General features: G+C 36.6%; 1 protein-coding gene and 1 long non-coding RNA gene across 5 annotated transcripts in view; one reads left to right on the plus strand and one right to left on the minus strand.

Annotated features, from left to right (window-relative positions):
• Positions 1-7,636, plus strand: part of LOC149919050 (uncharacterized) — a 29,851-nt gene extending 22,215 nt beyond the window's left edge. Inside the window, exons 2-4 of one of the 3 annotated variants that reach the window (XR_016464370.1) lie at positions 1,263-1,434; positions 3,983-4,112; positions 7,563-7,636. This is a non-coding gene — a long non-coding RNA (uncharacterized LOC149919050). Of the gene's footprint in view, positions 1-1,262; positions 1,435-1,971; positions 2,637-3,321; positions 3,394-3,982; positions 4,113-7,562 lie in introns of those variants that run through there. The other 2 variants (XR_016464371.1, XR_016464372.1) reach the window with 2 other exon arrangements.
• Positions 1-17,526, minus strand: part of LAMA2 (laminin subunit alpha 2) — a 335,772-nt gene that overhangs the window by 10,276 nt on the left and 307,970 nt on the right. For both annotated transcript variants that reach the window (XM_090135808.1, XM_090135806.1), the window contains 8 exons: positions 17,046-17,190; positions 14,903-15,041; positions 10,977-11,097; positions 9,310-9,528; positions 7,538-7,686; positions 4,354-4,530; positions 3,342-3,555; positions 1,216-1,275 (listed from right to left, as the gene is read on the minus strand). In XM_090135808.1, the coding sequence (XP_089991934.1) occupies positions 1,216-1,275; positions 3,342-3,555; positions 4,354-4,530; positions 7,538-7,686; positions 9,310-9,528; positions 10,977-11,097; positions 14,903-15,041; positions 17,046-17,190 (1,224 nt within the window). The remainder of the gene's footprint in view (positions 1-1,215; positions 1,276-3,341; positions 3,556-4,353; positions 4,531-7,537; positions 7,687-9,309; positions 9,529-10,976; positions 11,098-14,902; positions 15,042-17,045; positions 17,191-17,526) is intronic.

The following is a 17,526-nucleotide window of genomic DNA, read 5'->3' on the forward strand; positions in this document are numbered from 1 at the left end:
GTAGAGTAGAACACCATACATTATGACACATCAATGTGCAAGGCACGGGGAGGGGGGGAGGGGGGGGGTTGGGGGGGTGGGAAACAAACAAGGAAAATTCAGCAGGTCCAAAGAAAGTTATGAATGTGTGATAACAGACTTCCAGTGTGCATCAAACAGAAAAATGAACTGTATTTCAAAAGTGCTGGGTAGAATTGAAAATTGTTTAATTATTTTAATATTTATGAGTTTGTCTTTTAGCTTAATAGCTACATCAGTAATAGATCATATACGTATCGATCTCTATCTGTACATAGTACCTTCTGTAGCATTTGGGCTTGTTAAAAGCTGGAGACAGGGACTAGATGCTGGTACTAGAATGACAGGAAAGAACAGAAAAAAACAGAAAAATAATCTAATACATACTTTCCTGTGGAACGCTTTTACATATTTAATGTTTAGAAGACACATTCTGACATTCAGTTGACCCCTTGGCTGGCTTCTGTTAGTGAAGGCTCTGGCCCAGACTCTGTGGCTGCTCCCCTGCACCAGCAAAAGCTGCAGTTTTTCTGCATCTCATCAGGAGGACTGTACAGAAATGTGAGATGAGAGGGAACATGCTGGACACACCTGTGATGGCTGGAATTGTACCAAGCATATAGCAATTTATTATGGATAAATATTGATCAATAAAAGTCAATGTCCATTGGGTTGATAGGGAAATGTCAGTAAAAGAAAGAAACATCAATAGAGTGTGCTTGCAGGTTTAACTTAGGTTTTATTTAGAAGGTTTTATTTAGAAGCTTGCTTCTGCTTTCATTTTAGTTAAGGACAGCCAGCTTTAAAGCCTCCACGAGACTGCCAAGTTAGCATAAATTATTGGCCTATATTAAAATATTCTGGCTCTGTTTTCTCTGTAACGGCTTTAAGGTATCCTACATTTAAATGAGGCTGCTCAATAATCTCCTATATTACCTGAGAGCCTCAAGCCTGATCTCTTCAGCTGTGTTTTCAGATATCAGGTACTGAGCTGATAAGTCAAGGAGTGTGAATCACAGTGAAAATGAAGAACAGAGAAGCCCACTGGTGGACTGTGTCACACATTCTCTCCAACCAATGCTGTATTAGTAATCACAGGGAACGAAGAAAAAAGGGAACACGAGTGAAGCAGCACTCACAGCTCATTGGATTGCGTTAATAAAGCAATAAAGTAATGCTTGGAAAAATGGAAGGTACCGTCATGGGGTCAAATGCAGGTGTAATGCTGGCACTCTTCATTTCAGCGGCAAGCGAGTCCTGAGAAGCAGTGAATAATATGAGGCAGAAGCAGCAATTACCCAAGCATTGGTCTCAGCTGAGAAACATTTTGGCACTCGCAGGAAGCAGCAACAGCAGAATTGTGAACAATGTATTTCCCAACTCTTGTACTTCTAGATCATGTTGCCTTTAGTAGAGGTATGTAATTTTCCTATTTGTTTGTTTGGGATTTAACTCCCCCTCTCCGTAAAAATACACAGTGGAGATCTAAAAGAACCTCTAAAAGGTCTTAAATGAAACAGATAGCTCATTTAGGCCTCTCAAGTGGAAATGATTTTTTTCTGCCGTGTATTCTTCATATACAGTATTTTTAAACTGGGCTTCTGTTTAAGTGTAATTGTCTCATTATTAAATCTTAGTTAATTATTATGTTGCAATATTTCCTAGAAAAATACTTTGGAAAACTTAAGCAAATGTAAAAAATGTCCAGAAGCTTGCCTTATTTAATGTAGTTTCAGATCTTTGGAACACTAGAGCTGTCCCGTTTTTTCCAAGTGAGAAAGTGGAGGAATAGTGTTTTATTTGGATTTTTATTCTGAACACCATTTCAAGTTATTGCTGTTCTAGATACTTTATACAAAACTCACCTAGTTAACACCAGAAACTATTTCCATTTTAACAAAGAGATAGTACTTTAACAAAGAGATAATAGAGTTTTCTCTCTCAAAATTTCAGGCTCTTTGTTTTGTTTGACTGCACTCTTCTAGAACAGCGATCATTAAGACTGGATAACCCTTTTTACCTTGTCATTGCATGATTCCTTATCTTTGTATGGTAACCTCACTATGCTGCATATTTGCTAATTTTTAACTGCAAACAAAGATGCATCAGAGCCCTTGTATTACAACTACTCCACCTCGTGGGAGTTGATCAAAATGCTGTCCTGAAGCATGAAAAAGACAGTATATACAATCCTGGGGCTAGGAGCTAGCATGACAAGTCCTAAATAAAACCGTACTGTGTGTATTTGGCCAATTATGGTGGCTGTGAATCTCAAACATAAATTAATGGTTTTTGACATAAGTTTGTACCATTAATTTGGTAGAAAAACATTGCTAGATATCCTACTTATTTTCAGGAAAACCACCTATGAATTCTGAAAATGAGGCAGGTAATGTGGAATGAGTGATGCAGTGAATTCAGGTTTGTTTCTCTCTTGCTGGCAGAACTACATCTTGACTTTCAGCTGATTTGGGAGCTCCTTCAAAAATGGTTAAAAAAGCCAGTCTGAGAGAAACTGTCCAATTTACGAACTTGGTTGTACCTGATATGTGTATGTGTATGTACCAAACAAACTAAACTGTATTCTGTATGAACCTATGGTTTGTATACATATGTAACAAAATGCAAATAACTTTTCTTCTCAGGGTAATTTCCCGTGGATTTATTATTCATTTTAATACTTAGATATTTAAACTTATATCTGTTTTGGACAGTAACATCATCAACTAGTAAAAGATGTGCAACAGAAGTTTCTTCTTAAATGTCATTGTATAAGGATTTTGTTATCTAGCTTCTTAAGATCTCTGGCAATCACCATGGTGCTTGATTCAGCATTGACTGGTGTTCTGGTTGTAAAGTCCCAGGACAAAATTTTATAAAATAGTGGTGGAGGAATTGCCATATAAAACACCTTTAGTCTACCCATTTCTTCAATCCTGTCACTGAATTGGCTGTTATCACATGCTTCAGAGAACAGCATAAGAAATGTTACAATGACAGGGATTTCCCACAGGAAAATTTCCTTTCCAATTCTGATCAGGTATTGATGGATTTCCATCCTGGTGAGTGTTCAGGGCTAAGTATGCAAGCCAAATGAAATTCTTGCTGCTATATCCTTCTTTAAGGATGTTGAGACAATCCAAGCAAATATAATCAAACGGATTTCCACTATCCACACGTTTTGCTGACAAGGTGTTCCCTATATGGCATCTTGCTGAATTGTTACTATTTTTTGACAAATTATTCTTGATGGCTCATTTTTCATTTTTGCCTCATAAGAAAAACTTTTCAAACTTTAACTAGGTGAAGTAATCTACACTTACAAGTGGGGAAGATATAGATGTTGGAAGAGGTGGAGAGGCTGTAGCAGGAGGCATCTCTGCTGTTTCTTTTTCACTGTCTGGCTGAGGTTGGATCAGGACTGTTGAATGAATTGGTTTATCTTCTTCCTCTGGTGGCCTGGCCTCTGGTTCCAGAGAGGGACACCGGCCAATATCTGCATTTTCAAAGGTCACGTGTTGAGCGAAGTCCATTGGGCTGAGGACACATGAAGAAATCAAGGTTTGCTATTAGTTTTTCTACTACTTTGCCACCTATTTTTATCAAATAGCTATACACTGCAGTTTGTTTCCACTTCACAGTACACAACTGCCAGGATTAAACCATCTGGTTTAATTACTGAGGTAAGACACTTAAATTAGAAGGGATAGTCATCACTTGCCTTCCTGCCTACAGTTAGTGCAGAGGCATGCATGCTCACCGGCAAGTTCTGTTGGCCTAGGAAGGCTGAATCACATGATAGAGGGGACCTTCTCTCTTTGATGGAGTGTGGACTGATGAGATTCTAATTGAAGTTCTTGTATGTTAAAGTTATATAAAGAAAAAAATGGAGAAAAATGGACCTGCGGTAGAGGTTTTACTTTATTCAGTGTCCCCTTTCTTTTTATTTAAATATTCCTTCCAGGTTATTGTAGCAAGTACTGTCCACAAAGTAAATTGATTTCCTCAGTATTTGTTAGAATTTGGATACTCTTGGAGATCAGCCTCTCTTACATAAAAGAAAATGTTGGACTCCATAAATACCTGTCGCTGAGGTAAGCCTTACTGTGTTACTGTTGAATCTTTCAGGTCTATTTTATGGTTAAACAGGTAAGCGCTACATAGTCTGTAAAAGGGTTCATTAATTGAGTATCCTATCACAGACAAAAATGCAAGGTCAAATTAAGAAAACAGAATGTGTTATAGAACTTGTTGTTATGATTTGCTGCAACAATGAGGCTGCTTTTGGTAGCCAAGGCATTTAAACACACATTTGTTGGCATTAGTGTGACTTACGTGGCGTTAATGACGAGATTCCATATACAGCCCTCAAATGGTGGTATGTTTCTGAGAGGCGCAGTGTGAAACTGAGAAGAAGTACCCCCAACAAAGAGTTTCCTAACAGAGATGGGCTGGTCTGTTGGCAGTCTCTGAGACTGGACTTTGTCTTCATCTACTTGAACAATGAACATCCTGTGGGGGGAGAAAACCCAAACATTTAAAAGCAAAAAATACATATTCTGGTTATCGCTTGTATTGGCATCACCATTTTGCAGGCCCTATTTGCTCCTGCAGCAGCTATTACAGTGAATGAACCCAAATGCTGTAATTAGCCATTTACACTAAATGAATATTAACCCTTTAGGAGGTTTCCTGTTACTGCTGTGCTTCCTTGGCAGATCTCCAACAGAGCTTGGCAAAATGGTGCTGCGGAGAGGCAGTAACATCAGCCTCTGGATGAACAGTAAGAAGTGGTTTGTAGTGTGACAGCAGTGAATGGCAGAAACCAAGCTTGCTGTACTGTGATGCTACATAGTCATACTGTGCTCAGTGGGATGGGAACAACAGGGGGTTGCTTTTCATACAGCTCCTTATTTCTTGGTTTGTACAAGCTATTATATTCTTGCAGGGGGACAAACTGTAGACTGCTCTGATTGCAGGAATCGACTGCAGATAAGGACTGTGTACTTCCTAGAAGATCTGTTGGATTTTTTTTTTTTTTTTTTCCAAAGGAGATGGCAGAGCAGAATGTTTGATTCTTCATCACACACTGATGCAAGTGCTATAATTCACTCTCATGGGTACAACGTAGGCTACAAGCTAAAGGCAAAGCTGTCCCACAGAATACACTGCTAAGGGCCTAAAAAAGGTAAACAGTAGGCCTCTGAAATCATAGTACCACTGGCTGATCTAGCAGAGCCAAGAAATGGAGAAAAATGAGCAAACAAAATATATAAATGTGAAGGTATGTACCACATTTACAGAGAAACCTGTTAAAGGGGAAAGAAATTGAAAGAGTAGTTTTCCAAGCCATAGGTTGTGTATACTGAGAAAGCAGTGCTAATGTAAGTTCTGTGGAATCAACCTATAAAATAAGGTATAGCACTGAGAGTAAAAAAAATAAAATTAAATTAACTGCTGTCTTTGAGGCCATTTACTATTGAACGATGAAACAATTTTTTGAAGAAAATCTAGCTAAAGATGAGCTGAGTCATGAAGGTTGGATAATAACTTCAGTATTTTTGAATGTGAATGTAGAATGCTATTTTGCATAATTTCTTTATATTGTAGAGTTATATTTAATTACTAATGTTGGGCAGCAATGGAGTATTGAAAATGTTGATTGAAATGAGATCAATTTTCTTATGTAAAATACTTGACTTTGTTATTTAGGCAAGTCCTATACAGAACTGGATAGTTATTCAAGTACCTGAATTAAATAACTGACATACAGCATGTAAGCTTTTCAATTTCCTGATAAACGCGTGTGTGTTCATTTGGTCTGGAAAACTGTTGAGTCAGAAAGTTGTACATTTTACAGAGGATTGGACGAAGTGCATATTAAGTGTTTTGAGAGATCTCAGGAATCTCTAGGATTTCTCCCTGATCCCTCAGCAATAGAAAGGGAAAGATTTCTCTACGGTCAAGGGAATAATTTGGGTTCTGTGAAGTGTCCTAGGGAGGACTTTTCTCTCCCATGCCTTCAGAGGAAGAATAGGGAAACAAGACTGTCAAATCTTGAGTTATTCTTTGTGCTGCTGGATGGATAGTGATGATTGACGTCTTTGTCAGCTCACATACACTTTATCTTATCTTTAGCCGTTACCATAGTAAACATTTTGGCACCAAGTGGAACCATACAATAATGTGCATTAGTTGTCAAACAGTATCCTATAATTACTTTAGAAGAGAAAGCAAATAGTTTATAATTACATGGGCAATTAGCTGTCTGGAGAGTTTTCAAATGACATCCCTCATATTTAATCAAATAAAGCTTGTGTTCACAGAGAGAGGGTGCTAGTCTTAATTGATGTCTTCCCTCCATCTCAGCCTATAGAAAATTGCAAAGTCCAGACAAATTGTGTTGTAACAGGGCTACTTAAAAAAAAAAAACAACCTGATCATTCATCTAACAAGCATTATCACTGGGTGGCATTGTGTAACAAATATGTCTTGATGTACTCTCACAGGTCAAGCTACTGTACTTACTTTAGCGCTGCTGGAAAGAACTATCTTTGTTGTTGAGAGCTTATTATTATCATTACTGGATCATTATGTTCTGTCACAGCAGCACGTAGTGTTTTGCCTAATGCAATAGTACATTTCCAAAGTAATTTTTTCTCCCAAGGAATTTGCAGTTTTATTATTCATGAGATTTATTTAATAATACAAAAGAAATTAAGATTTAAAAAAAAAAATCATACTGACAAAAAAAATAAAGCAGGTTAGAGAGAGGATAGAGATTATGGAAGGGCAGCTAGGGACTAGACAGACCGGACCTATTGCTCAAGGAGGCTGTGGTGTTACCGGGCATAGAGTGAAGCCTAGCATTCAGTATGCTTGAGTAAGCCTCTTCAATTACATCTACCACATTTTGCAACATGCTGGCTGTTGCACTGTCTTTCTAATTTGTTTTTAACAAAGCAAGAAAGAACGTGTAGTACACAGTGCTCTAATTCACTGGATGTTGATACAGTAAATGCCCACTGCAGCAAACTGCTTGGAGCAAGGGTAATGTCAGCCCACAAATAACACTTGCTACTTCAATACCACTGTTTCTAATTACTTCCCGAGTGATGAAGTAATAATAAGCATTTCTTACAACAGCTGAGAAAAGGGTAAAGGAAGCTAAGTGAAATTCTGTTTAAAACAAAAGGGTCTGAAAAGGTGTGCAATGGCTTTCCAGCAATAAAAAATACTGCTATTAATCTCTGACTGTGCATCTTTAATGTTTTACCATATTTATCTGGGCACCATTGTGTATCAAACAATACACGGCATTTCAAAACAGTTACAAACTTGCTTTGTGGAATAATAAGTTTCCTGTCAGTACTAAATTCTGAAAAATTTGTATAAGGAAGGAATTACACCACATTCTTTGGCCTGGAGGAAGCATTTGACTGGATTGCTGATGACACTGGTGTGTTAATTTCGTTAAATGATGTGTGCTGAGTGTTCTGTAGAACTGCCAGGTTGTTACCCTTTAGATCTTTCTATCCTCACAGAGTGTGCTCTGCCATCGTGAAACTTGACAGCTTCTGGTCTGATGGTGATCCTGTGGGGATCTTGGATTCCAGTAGAGATATGCACTTCCAGTCGACCTCTATTCAGGAACACTGCATAGTAGGCCTGCAACGGACATGTTGGAATACGAAGGTAAGTTACATTTCAATAGACACAATTCTACTTAGCTTTACATTACTGTGTATGCTTTATTTTCTTAAGTTTATTTTTAATTTCTTCACTGTAGTCAAAATATTGTAATTACAGTTCTGCTGCTGCAGCCCCATTCAGATTCCATAGTATTTTCATAATGATGAATGAGTGAGATTACGCAATTCTGGAAAACCTCATCAGAAGAGTTAACTTTCTGCATACTTATTTGCAGGGAAGGAAGGAGTCTTTGGACCTAAAATTCTTCTGATTTTTTTTTTTGTTCCAAGGTCTGGATTTATACCTATCAAAATCTGAATAGCATTGGTCTCAGAGTGGGTTCTGTATTTATAGGGCTGGGAAACCGCACTCACAGTTACTCTAGCAACCAATAACATGTTGTAGTGGATATCGGGATCTAACCACCTACAGTTACAATAGTAATTGCATGTCATGCTCACTTCTGTGACCAGAAAAGCTGGATAATGATCAAGGAACCCATGCTCTGAAGTCAAGGCCGTGTGAGCAAGTCTTAATAAAAAATTGTCCCTGCAGCACATTCCTTCAGATCACTGGGGGCTCTGTCCCAAAGCAGGTGTGAAGGAAAACAATGAAATATCATTTCCCAAAAGAAAGAAGCCAAGTATTTTATCATCACTGTACTATGTCTATATATGATGTTTTTAATTATTCAAGACTTGTGATGGATGTTAGAAATTGTCCATTTCTACCAGTTAGTCATTTAGACTCTGCAGGTATTTCCTCTGAATAGATTGACTTTATCCTCTTCAGAAAGAATTTATAGTGCAGATTAGTATTTTAATGGAAAAGAAGAAAGATTGGAGCACTTTTGAATTACAAATCCCATAGTAATGATCCTAAGCACCAGGGGGCTTACACTGCGCTGCACTTAGCCGCTTGATTTTTTTTTATTATTATTTTTTGTCTCAGTGAAAACAGAATGGTTGTTATTTGTGTTTATTTGACCAGGAATGAGAGATGTTTTCAGATATAAATAGTGCACAAGTAGTACTCAGGATGAGGACTCAAATTCTCAAATACTAACAAACAAACAAACAAAAACAACATGGAAGCATCTATATGAGATATGCTATAAACACACATGATAGAAAAACAAATCTATTGTTTAACAACAAGCAAATAGATCACAGAATCATACTATGGCCTGGGTTGGAAAGGACTTCAAAGGTCATCTAGTTTCAGCTCTCCTGCCATGGGCAATCACCAACCACTACTAGACTAGGCTGCCCAAAGCCACATTCAGCCTGGTCTTGAATGCCTCCAGGGATAGGGCATCCACAACCTCCTTTGGCAACCTGTTCCAGTGTGTCACCACCTTCTGAGTGAAAAATAGATATCTTAACGTGACTGTTTATGAGAAAGCTGAAAAAATAAAACCCACAAAACCTGCCTGAGCTTCTATCAAATTTTCAATTAAAAAAAGGGTAATATAACAAAGTTCTTTTCTGCAATTATTAAATTTTATCTGAAGTATAAAATTGTAGCAGTGCCTTGGAACCAAACTGAATGGAAGAAATTCAGTATAATTGTGGGTTTTCTTTATCCTTTGCCTTGTACCTGTCCAGTCTGTCTGCGTTTTCTCTTCAAAGGGACAGTTTTCCTTCCAGTGTTCCTGCGCTTTCTCCTAGGGGGAACAACTGTGCCGCTTGAGCCAAATAAAATGATTCCAGACTCATTCTTGGTGCTGAAGGAGAGGTTGATTTCTGTGCCCACATCAAAGGAGACAGGTGGCATTTCCACAAAGCCTTGCTTGGGGAAACTAACTGTATAAATATTCTGTAGAAAAGGACAGAAAAGTAGGATTAAAAACAGTGCATGAACAAAGAGAAACGTACTAAAACTAAAATTTAACTAAAACTATGGAAATATAACTAGCGGGAAGAGATAGAAAGTAAAAAAATGTAAGCAATTTACTTTTCAAAATATTGTGCAAACATTAATTTATCTGTTTACATCTGCCACATGAGGATAGTTCTTGAGTTTGTTCCTACAGGAAAGCAAAGTTCTAATCTGAATTTGTAATATCCTCCTACATTAAAAATATCTGCTCAGAGGTGTTTGTTTTGTTTTGTTTTTTGTAATATGAATGTTTTCCATACAATTAATACAGTAATATTTTGCTTTCAAATCAGTACCACTCATAGCAACATCTAATGTGAACATAAACTAGATTCTATTATTTTTCAAACTTGCTTGGAAAACACTCTCCATTACTCAATCATTAGTACTTCACTATAATTGCTTCACTAAGCAGCACTGCCTTCTTGATGACCCGGGCTTGTAAATGAAGCATGCACTGCTTATGTTCCAACTCTTTTTGATGTTTGTAGCCACTAACACCATTTAAAGAGTGGAGTATGTCATCAAATAATAAATTGATACATACTCCTGAAAATTTTCTGTAATTTCTGCCAATTCTTGCACTCTACCATCTGGGTAAGACTAGCCTATGTAAACAATTGTTTTCATAAAATAATTCACCATTTTTTTTTTCAGTACAATAGAGCTGTTTTCATATGTAGAGATAAAAGAGCACACCAGATAAAATCATTGCTTAATTTTACCGTTCTTTGAAATCCCAGGACATTTATGTAACTAATCCAGTCTCTTTGTATGCTTTAACTTGACATACCTTAAATTATCCTACATATCCTGTTTTGTACATTTAGAACATTTTAATCCTGCCATAAAATGTTTAATTCAATCAGTTTTCAAGCTCTGAAACCTCAAGGGTTTAAAAAAAAAAAAAAAAACAATCAATCAACAGCTCTTTCTAACTTTCTAAGACTCACAGAAACTGAAGAAAATGAATACAGGTATATTTACTTTCTTGCCAAGAAATAATCTAAAATTTATGAAAACAAATATGAAATTCTAAAGAATTTTTTTGCTGAACTGCAGTAAGATGCAAAAGAATTTAAACTATATGTCTGTTCACAGTTCAGCTTTACCATTGTTAAACATTTTAGAAAATCCTACATTGGGTAGATAGTTTAATCTCAGCTATCCAGGAACAATATCCAAGAAGTAGGGATCTGGAAAACTGGCTTACATGCTAATCAGACTCATCCATCTTTCTCTTAAATATACCAGTAATGATGTTCACATTAGATCAATATATGCATCTAAACACATCTTGCAGAATTAAGATGTTCTGTCCTAAAATTAGAAACCAGAAAGCATTTTTATCTAGTAACACCAAAATATATTGAAGTCCTACTAACCTCCAATGTACATCCTTTGGTTAGGCCAACAAAATCAGGACTACTCAATATATTATATGGGGTCCTCGAAATTTCTATCTCTTTGAGACAACCCGTGTATTTCTTTAAGTTTACTTCAGGTCTAAAAAAAATTCAAAAGTACAATCTATTTTCAAAACCAGACTTTAGAGAACACATAGATACATGCAGTTTTTTGAGATGCACAGATGCTTGATTTTTGTTTTTAATTGCACACAGACAGACAAACAAATACATCTTGCCTTCTACCACCTTTCCACACATAAAATGTTTATCACTTATCAAAGGCGTAACAGAGGATTCATTGCCTTTGTCAAGAGACCTTTCTTTTCTTTCTTCCTTGGTAAAGGAGTGCTGTCACATTAAGTGTTCAAATGCAGTAAGCTGAGGCAAAGATAGATGAGAGAAGCAGTATCGGAAACCATAACGATAAGGAGAAACCTTGACTGGAACAAAGATGTTTCATTCATCTTTATGCATGCTGGATCTTAATGAAAGAATCTTTTGTAGCACACAACAGTTTTGGAGGAAGTATTTGCCAAGGTGTGAAATAAATTTCATTCAATATTTTTCCTGCTTTAGGAATCTTTTATGTTCATGTGGACTGACATTAGATTTCTTTATATTTTGAGTATCTTTTATCACCTTACAGAGGTGATTAAGGAAAAAAAAACCCTGCCATTTGTACCAGGAGACAAAGAAACACTAGTTAATTTCACTACAATACTGTAGTCACCCATGAGTGCTGTCAGTTTAGTAGAATATCTGAATAATATGAACAGCTCAAAAAAAGAAAAATGAATTTGAAAGATTAATAAGGAGTTAAGACTGGCGAGACAAAAGAAACAACTCAGCTCCCTAGAAGGGAAGAAAAATTTTAAAAGATTGTTAATTCCAAAATCAAACCATTTTGCACAGATACTGTATAGCTGCGTGTTTTGGTACTGAAAGCCATTCTTTGCATTATAGCCATCCTAGCAAGCGCAGTGTATTTTCTGGCAAATTTGCAGCCCCTACGTGACTCAGTCTGTCTTACTGGAATAATTCTTATTCTGATATATTCACAATCATGTAAGTTTTGCTCATCTTTCTTTCATTTGCTGCTGTTTCCCAGCAGCAAAACCCATTTGCTGAGTCCCTGTGAACAGTGCCCATACTCTTCCTGTCATTGTCATTTTGTCCTGTCCAGTTCTAGGCTGCTCTCATGCTGTCTGGTTACAGGCAGCTGCTGTAATTGCTGTTTATAATTCCTAACCCATATGAATTCTACATCCTTTTAAACATCTAATACTTGCTTCATGCTTTTTTAACACTTCTTTTTTTCTTTGTTCCCCTCCAAAACATACAAAACAAGGTGTAAGTTCATTCAGACCTCAGATCATTACTTTTTGTGCCAAACTAGTATCATTTTCAAGTGATGACGAGAAAAGATACTGGAGCAAGGGAAGAAATAATCTACTTTTCTCTGAAAGAGTGAATTTCTTGGATTGTGGTAGGGAAATTATATATTTCTAAATCAGGCCAGGAATTAAGCTACAAGACAAAGTCAAGTTTGATTCCTCTCTGAAAACTCAAAACAAAACTAGTAGAAGCAAATGCTGCAAACTGAAATTACAATAAAAATCAGGTGGCATCCTCAATCATTTCCCTAGCTCTTAAACTCAGAAGTGGTAAACTTTACAAAAGTCTGCACCTAGCTTTCATACCCTCCTCAGTAATTAATTCACAGCGTTGGAGTGCATTGCTCCTTTGCTGACCCTAGACAATGCTGTTCTCATAAGCTAGAGATCTTAAACTTGGAAATACAGCTTGCTATAGTTTTGCTTCCAATGCATTCCAGTGTAATAAACAAACACAGTTGAATTAAGCAGCTGTGTGAAGAAAATAGAAGTTATTTGTGTAGGTGTGGGCACAGCATGTAACATGACAGCGTTAAGCACTTGGAAGCAGCTTTGCTTGTTGCAGCAGGAGCAACTTGCTGAATTAACAGCCTTAGCATAACAGCTGGTATAAATACTACCCACATGCTGCTACTGCATAGCTGCTTCTGCTTTCAAGCTACACTTACTAGACATGCAAGTCATGCAAGTAATCTGATTATTTTTACCTTGCTTTCATACTATGACGAGAAAGAAAGACAAAAAAAAAAAAAAAAAAAAAACCACATCAAAATTATGTTAATTATAACTAATGAGACTTATTAACAAGGTTCAAAATATTTCACAATGAAGTAAATATGTAAACAATACATAATGGATAGTAAAATTCTATATACAGACTCAGTGTATGCTAATTAGCATGGTTATTCTGCAAACAAATACCTGAAAATGTAGTACATCAGAAAGCTTTTAAATTTTATTGCTGTATTTGGTCATGAATAAAAAGCAAATAATGTAAAAGAATTTGGCAGAACTGACACAAGCTGACAATTACAAAGTTGGGGCATGCAGCATCTATTGTTTGTAGCAGTTCAGCTTTGCCTTAGTCCCTTTTTCACTGCTTTTGACTCTAATTTACCGTAACATCCATCTTGCACCAATGACTGATGAATCATAGCTGCAGGCAAAATGGTTACCAAAGGTCCAAGTAATTGCTGTATGTTGATTTTCTGAGCAATCACAAAAAATTTGCAAAAATACAATTGCTCTAGACATTTTATTATGTGCTGGTGTGATTTCACAACTACATAACATAGTGTTAAATCTCACAAGTAAAATAGCTTACATCTTACTACTGCTGGATGATTTTACATCAGAGGCTAGCTGCTAATCTAATAAATTAACAAATATGTCCATTCTTTCAGTTGCAGAACAGCCTGTAGACTAATTACAACAGTTCTTGTGCAGAAGACAACTTCAAGGCTGTCATTATGCCATGTAGCTAAAAGTGACATAGATTAATGAGTTTGTCTCTCTGTTACTCATCTGTTCATTGTAGCACAGAATTCTTCTGTTCCTGTCATTGCAAAACTGCTGAATATTCATTTGAAAAACTATTTAAAACCATGTAACACTAAATTCAAGTGTCTCTTATCTAGTTACTTTAGCTTATTAAGGTTTATCAACAATAATATGCAATTAAAAAAAAATGGAAATTTTATTGGAGTTCAGGTTCAGGCATTTAAAATGAAAAGGTGGTCATATTTCAGTCTACTTAATATTACATACATGAAAAGGAATTTTTAGGAGTTTATGTCTACAAACTTATTTCTATAAATAATATAATTTTTTTCTAAAGACAATATTTTAAGATGTATTCCAAAAGAGTGGTCAGGTACTAGAAAAGGCTGCCCAGAGAGGTGGTGGAGACAATGTACCTAGGGTTGTTCAAGAAACATTTAGCTGTTGTACAGAGGGACATGGTTTAGCGGAAAATATTGCTGATAGGTGAATGGTTGGACTGGATGATCATAGCAGTCTTTACCAACTCTGGTGATTCTGTGATCTGCTGTATTCTTATGTAGTATCTATAGCGACCCTGTTTAACTAGAAATGTGTACCAATTTAATAGTAAATCCACAAGGAATAGTTTTCTACTCATGCACATGTTAAGCACTCATGCTTAATTTTTATGCAGCTCTGGGGGTGTTTCTGTATGGTAGGAGTAATAAATTCGATTAATCAATTAAGAAAATAGACTTAACAGAAAGCCAGCTACATCATGATTCTGCACAGCATCAGAAAGCTGAATAGCATATAAAATCTATTTGCATCGTATTTGTGTAACTTGAGCCGTGAGTAGCATTGAAATACACAAGTGATGAAGCGTTGGTCTGGCAGTGTAGAGTACATTGGGAATCTACCATTTACTTACAGCTAATGTATTTGACAAATGGATACAGGCGATAGGATTACACTGCATTTACATTTCTTTCCCATAAGTGAAGAAATTGGTTTGAGTCATGTTACCTTAGGTTTCTAAGAGTCGGCAATCCACCAAAATATATTTTCTCATGCCCTTTTAAGTTGAGTCCAAAGTGGCTGCCCGTAGAGGTTGTTGCTATGGTCTCTTCTTCATTGGTGTCTATGTCTACAATTGATATGTTGGCTGGAAGAGATATAAGATTTGTTTCAAAACATCAGACATTAAAAATGATGTCTTGGCTAAAATAAATAAATAAAAAAGGATAAATAATTAGAGGATTTGCAAGAGAAGGAAGAGGTAAGTAGAGTCATATTTTGAAGTTAAGGCTCTGGATTTCCCAATTTTTTTGTCAGTTACATTCAGGGGGAGAAACCCACACTTTTCTCTGTTTCCATAACAACCTCAAAAGCTATAGCAATTCTGTATGCTTTAGTTATTTATATTTTCCAAACCAATTTCAGTTTGGTATTTGTGTCAGTGCAATTTGGAACTAACATGTCAGGACAAAATCAAGACAGAAGAGATAATTTTACATTTAATTTGTGATTTCAGTCCAAAATTTGACACTTGAGCAGGATGTTTTAGAGTACAATTTTATTAAGGATTATCATGATATGCCTAAGAGATTTGTTGTCCATCACTCTAAGCCATTTTCAACCCAAAGCACTCAGTTGCTGTCATGTTTAATCTCAATCTGAAGTCACAAATGAACTGTAAGATAAACTATATGCAATCATTATATTTAAATGATTTTCCATTCACATTTTCAATGTGTGGATTAATTTAAAATTTAAGGTTCAGTGAGAGAGAGAGAGATGGCACACTGAGAAGTGATGAATAGCCTCCAAGGAAGAAGCGAACATTATCCCTTAGGGTATCAAAGAAAGGGTTATTTTATTCTTTCATCCTTCCTGCTTTCCTTCTTTCTTCCATCCTTCCTTTTTTCTCTAGGCAGCTAAATGGAAGAGATTACTTCTAATCTAATCTACATGTGAGCTTGTTGTGGACAGAGCCTTTAAAGAGAGAAGAAATGTCGAATGCCAAACCAAACTACCCAGTTTTCAGGAGTGAAGGAATTGAATGGGGAATAGACTTCTCTTCTGCGTCTTATAGTAGACAGACCAAGCATATTTTTCATTTCTACACCAATAAATTCTATACAAACATATAATATGTTTGAATGATATGAAGAAATTTCAGTTGTGTGACATGGTGTTTTAATATTTTCTGAGTTAAGTATGGACTAAGAGAACAAGACATACTTCTAAATCTGTGGAAAATCTATAGGTGAGAGCTCCAAGTCATTCTGACCACTGGGCCTGGCTCACAGGTCCACGTCATCCAAGTGACAAGAGTGAGTCTCTGTTGGAGATGTGAAGGCCAGCCTGAGAGCTGGCAATGTAGGGGTCAGAGGAGGAAGAGCATTTTTCAGCACCCTTGGGGGCCCAGGAGATTCAGAAGGCAAGACGACTTTAGCAATACAAAAACACTGAGTGTGCCACATGAATTTGGCTCAGGGAAGATTCTACCAGTGCCATAAGTAGATTACAACCACAACAGAGTTTTGTCAGGCAGCATTTTTTGTGTCCTATCAAATGCCACCACTTCACATTTTGCATAAGTAATAGGTTAATGAGTCACTGGCAGTCTTGAAGACATTCCAAGTTGTTTCCATGCAGATTCACAACACCTCTGTAGTTATTAGGGAATTTAAAATGGCTGCTGTGTTTGTCTGTTGGGATACTTGCACTGTCAATATTTAAACCATTGCTTTGGGATATGCTGAGTATGAAAGAACTGTACAGCATAAATGCTATTGCTGTCCTCACAAAAATCATGCAGGTCTGTTTTATTAATTTGAACATCAGTGAACTGATGAAAAAGCTTCTCTCTTTCTCCACTCAGAAGCTTTGTAGAATGTAATTTACACAGCTATAAAGCAGAATTGTGTGTGAAAATTAAGCTACCTGTGTCAAAAGAATATCATAAAAGGCCTGTTTGATGCTGCAGTCACTCAGGTGCGTTGGAACACACCTGTAAATCTAAGCAAAAGGAGTTGCTAAATCACTAGAATTTCATAATTTCAGCAGTTTAAGAAATTTCCTCCCCCCCCCCCCCCCCCGATCAGATGCTTAGCTGTACTAAATAAGGAACTGGGAAACCCATATTAACACCACAGGAGCTCACCGTGTTTCTGAATTCTTGATAGAGTAAAAGACTTCCATTTGCCATCATTATGATTTTGGTTGCTGATAACAGAAGCTGTACCTGAACCCAGATCGTAGCTGACTTTTATATGCCCATCGCTGAGTTCTACACTCATGAAATCCTTCTGTTAATAAAAAGGATTAGATATACATATACATTAGATATACAAATTACAATTCTTGTTCATTTTGATAAGATGTATATAACATTAAGCAAATGCTTTTTTTTCCAAAATGGCAACATACAACTTTCTACAAGCTATAAAAAAAAAATCTATTTAGGTCTTTACTGCCCAGGACTGTAGTTCATGAAAGTATGCTGCCAGCAAGTTCTTTTTCTCCCCTCTTTTCCCCTTTGGATTGATGATTTAGTTGGAATTTTGCTAATTTAGCTGGATTTTTTGCTGAAATGTTGGACTAGATGATCTCCAGAGGTCCCTTCCTACCCCTACAATTCCATA

This window comes from Phasianus colchicus, chromosome 2, assembly GCF_987193195.1.
Source record: "Phasianus colchicus chromosome 2, bPhaCol1.hap1.1, whole genome shotgun sequence".
Lineage (NCBI taxonomy): Eukaryota > Metazoa > Chordata > Aves > Galliformes > Phasianidae > Phasianus > Phasianus colchicus.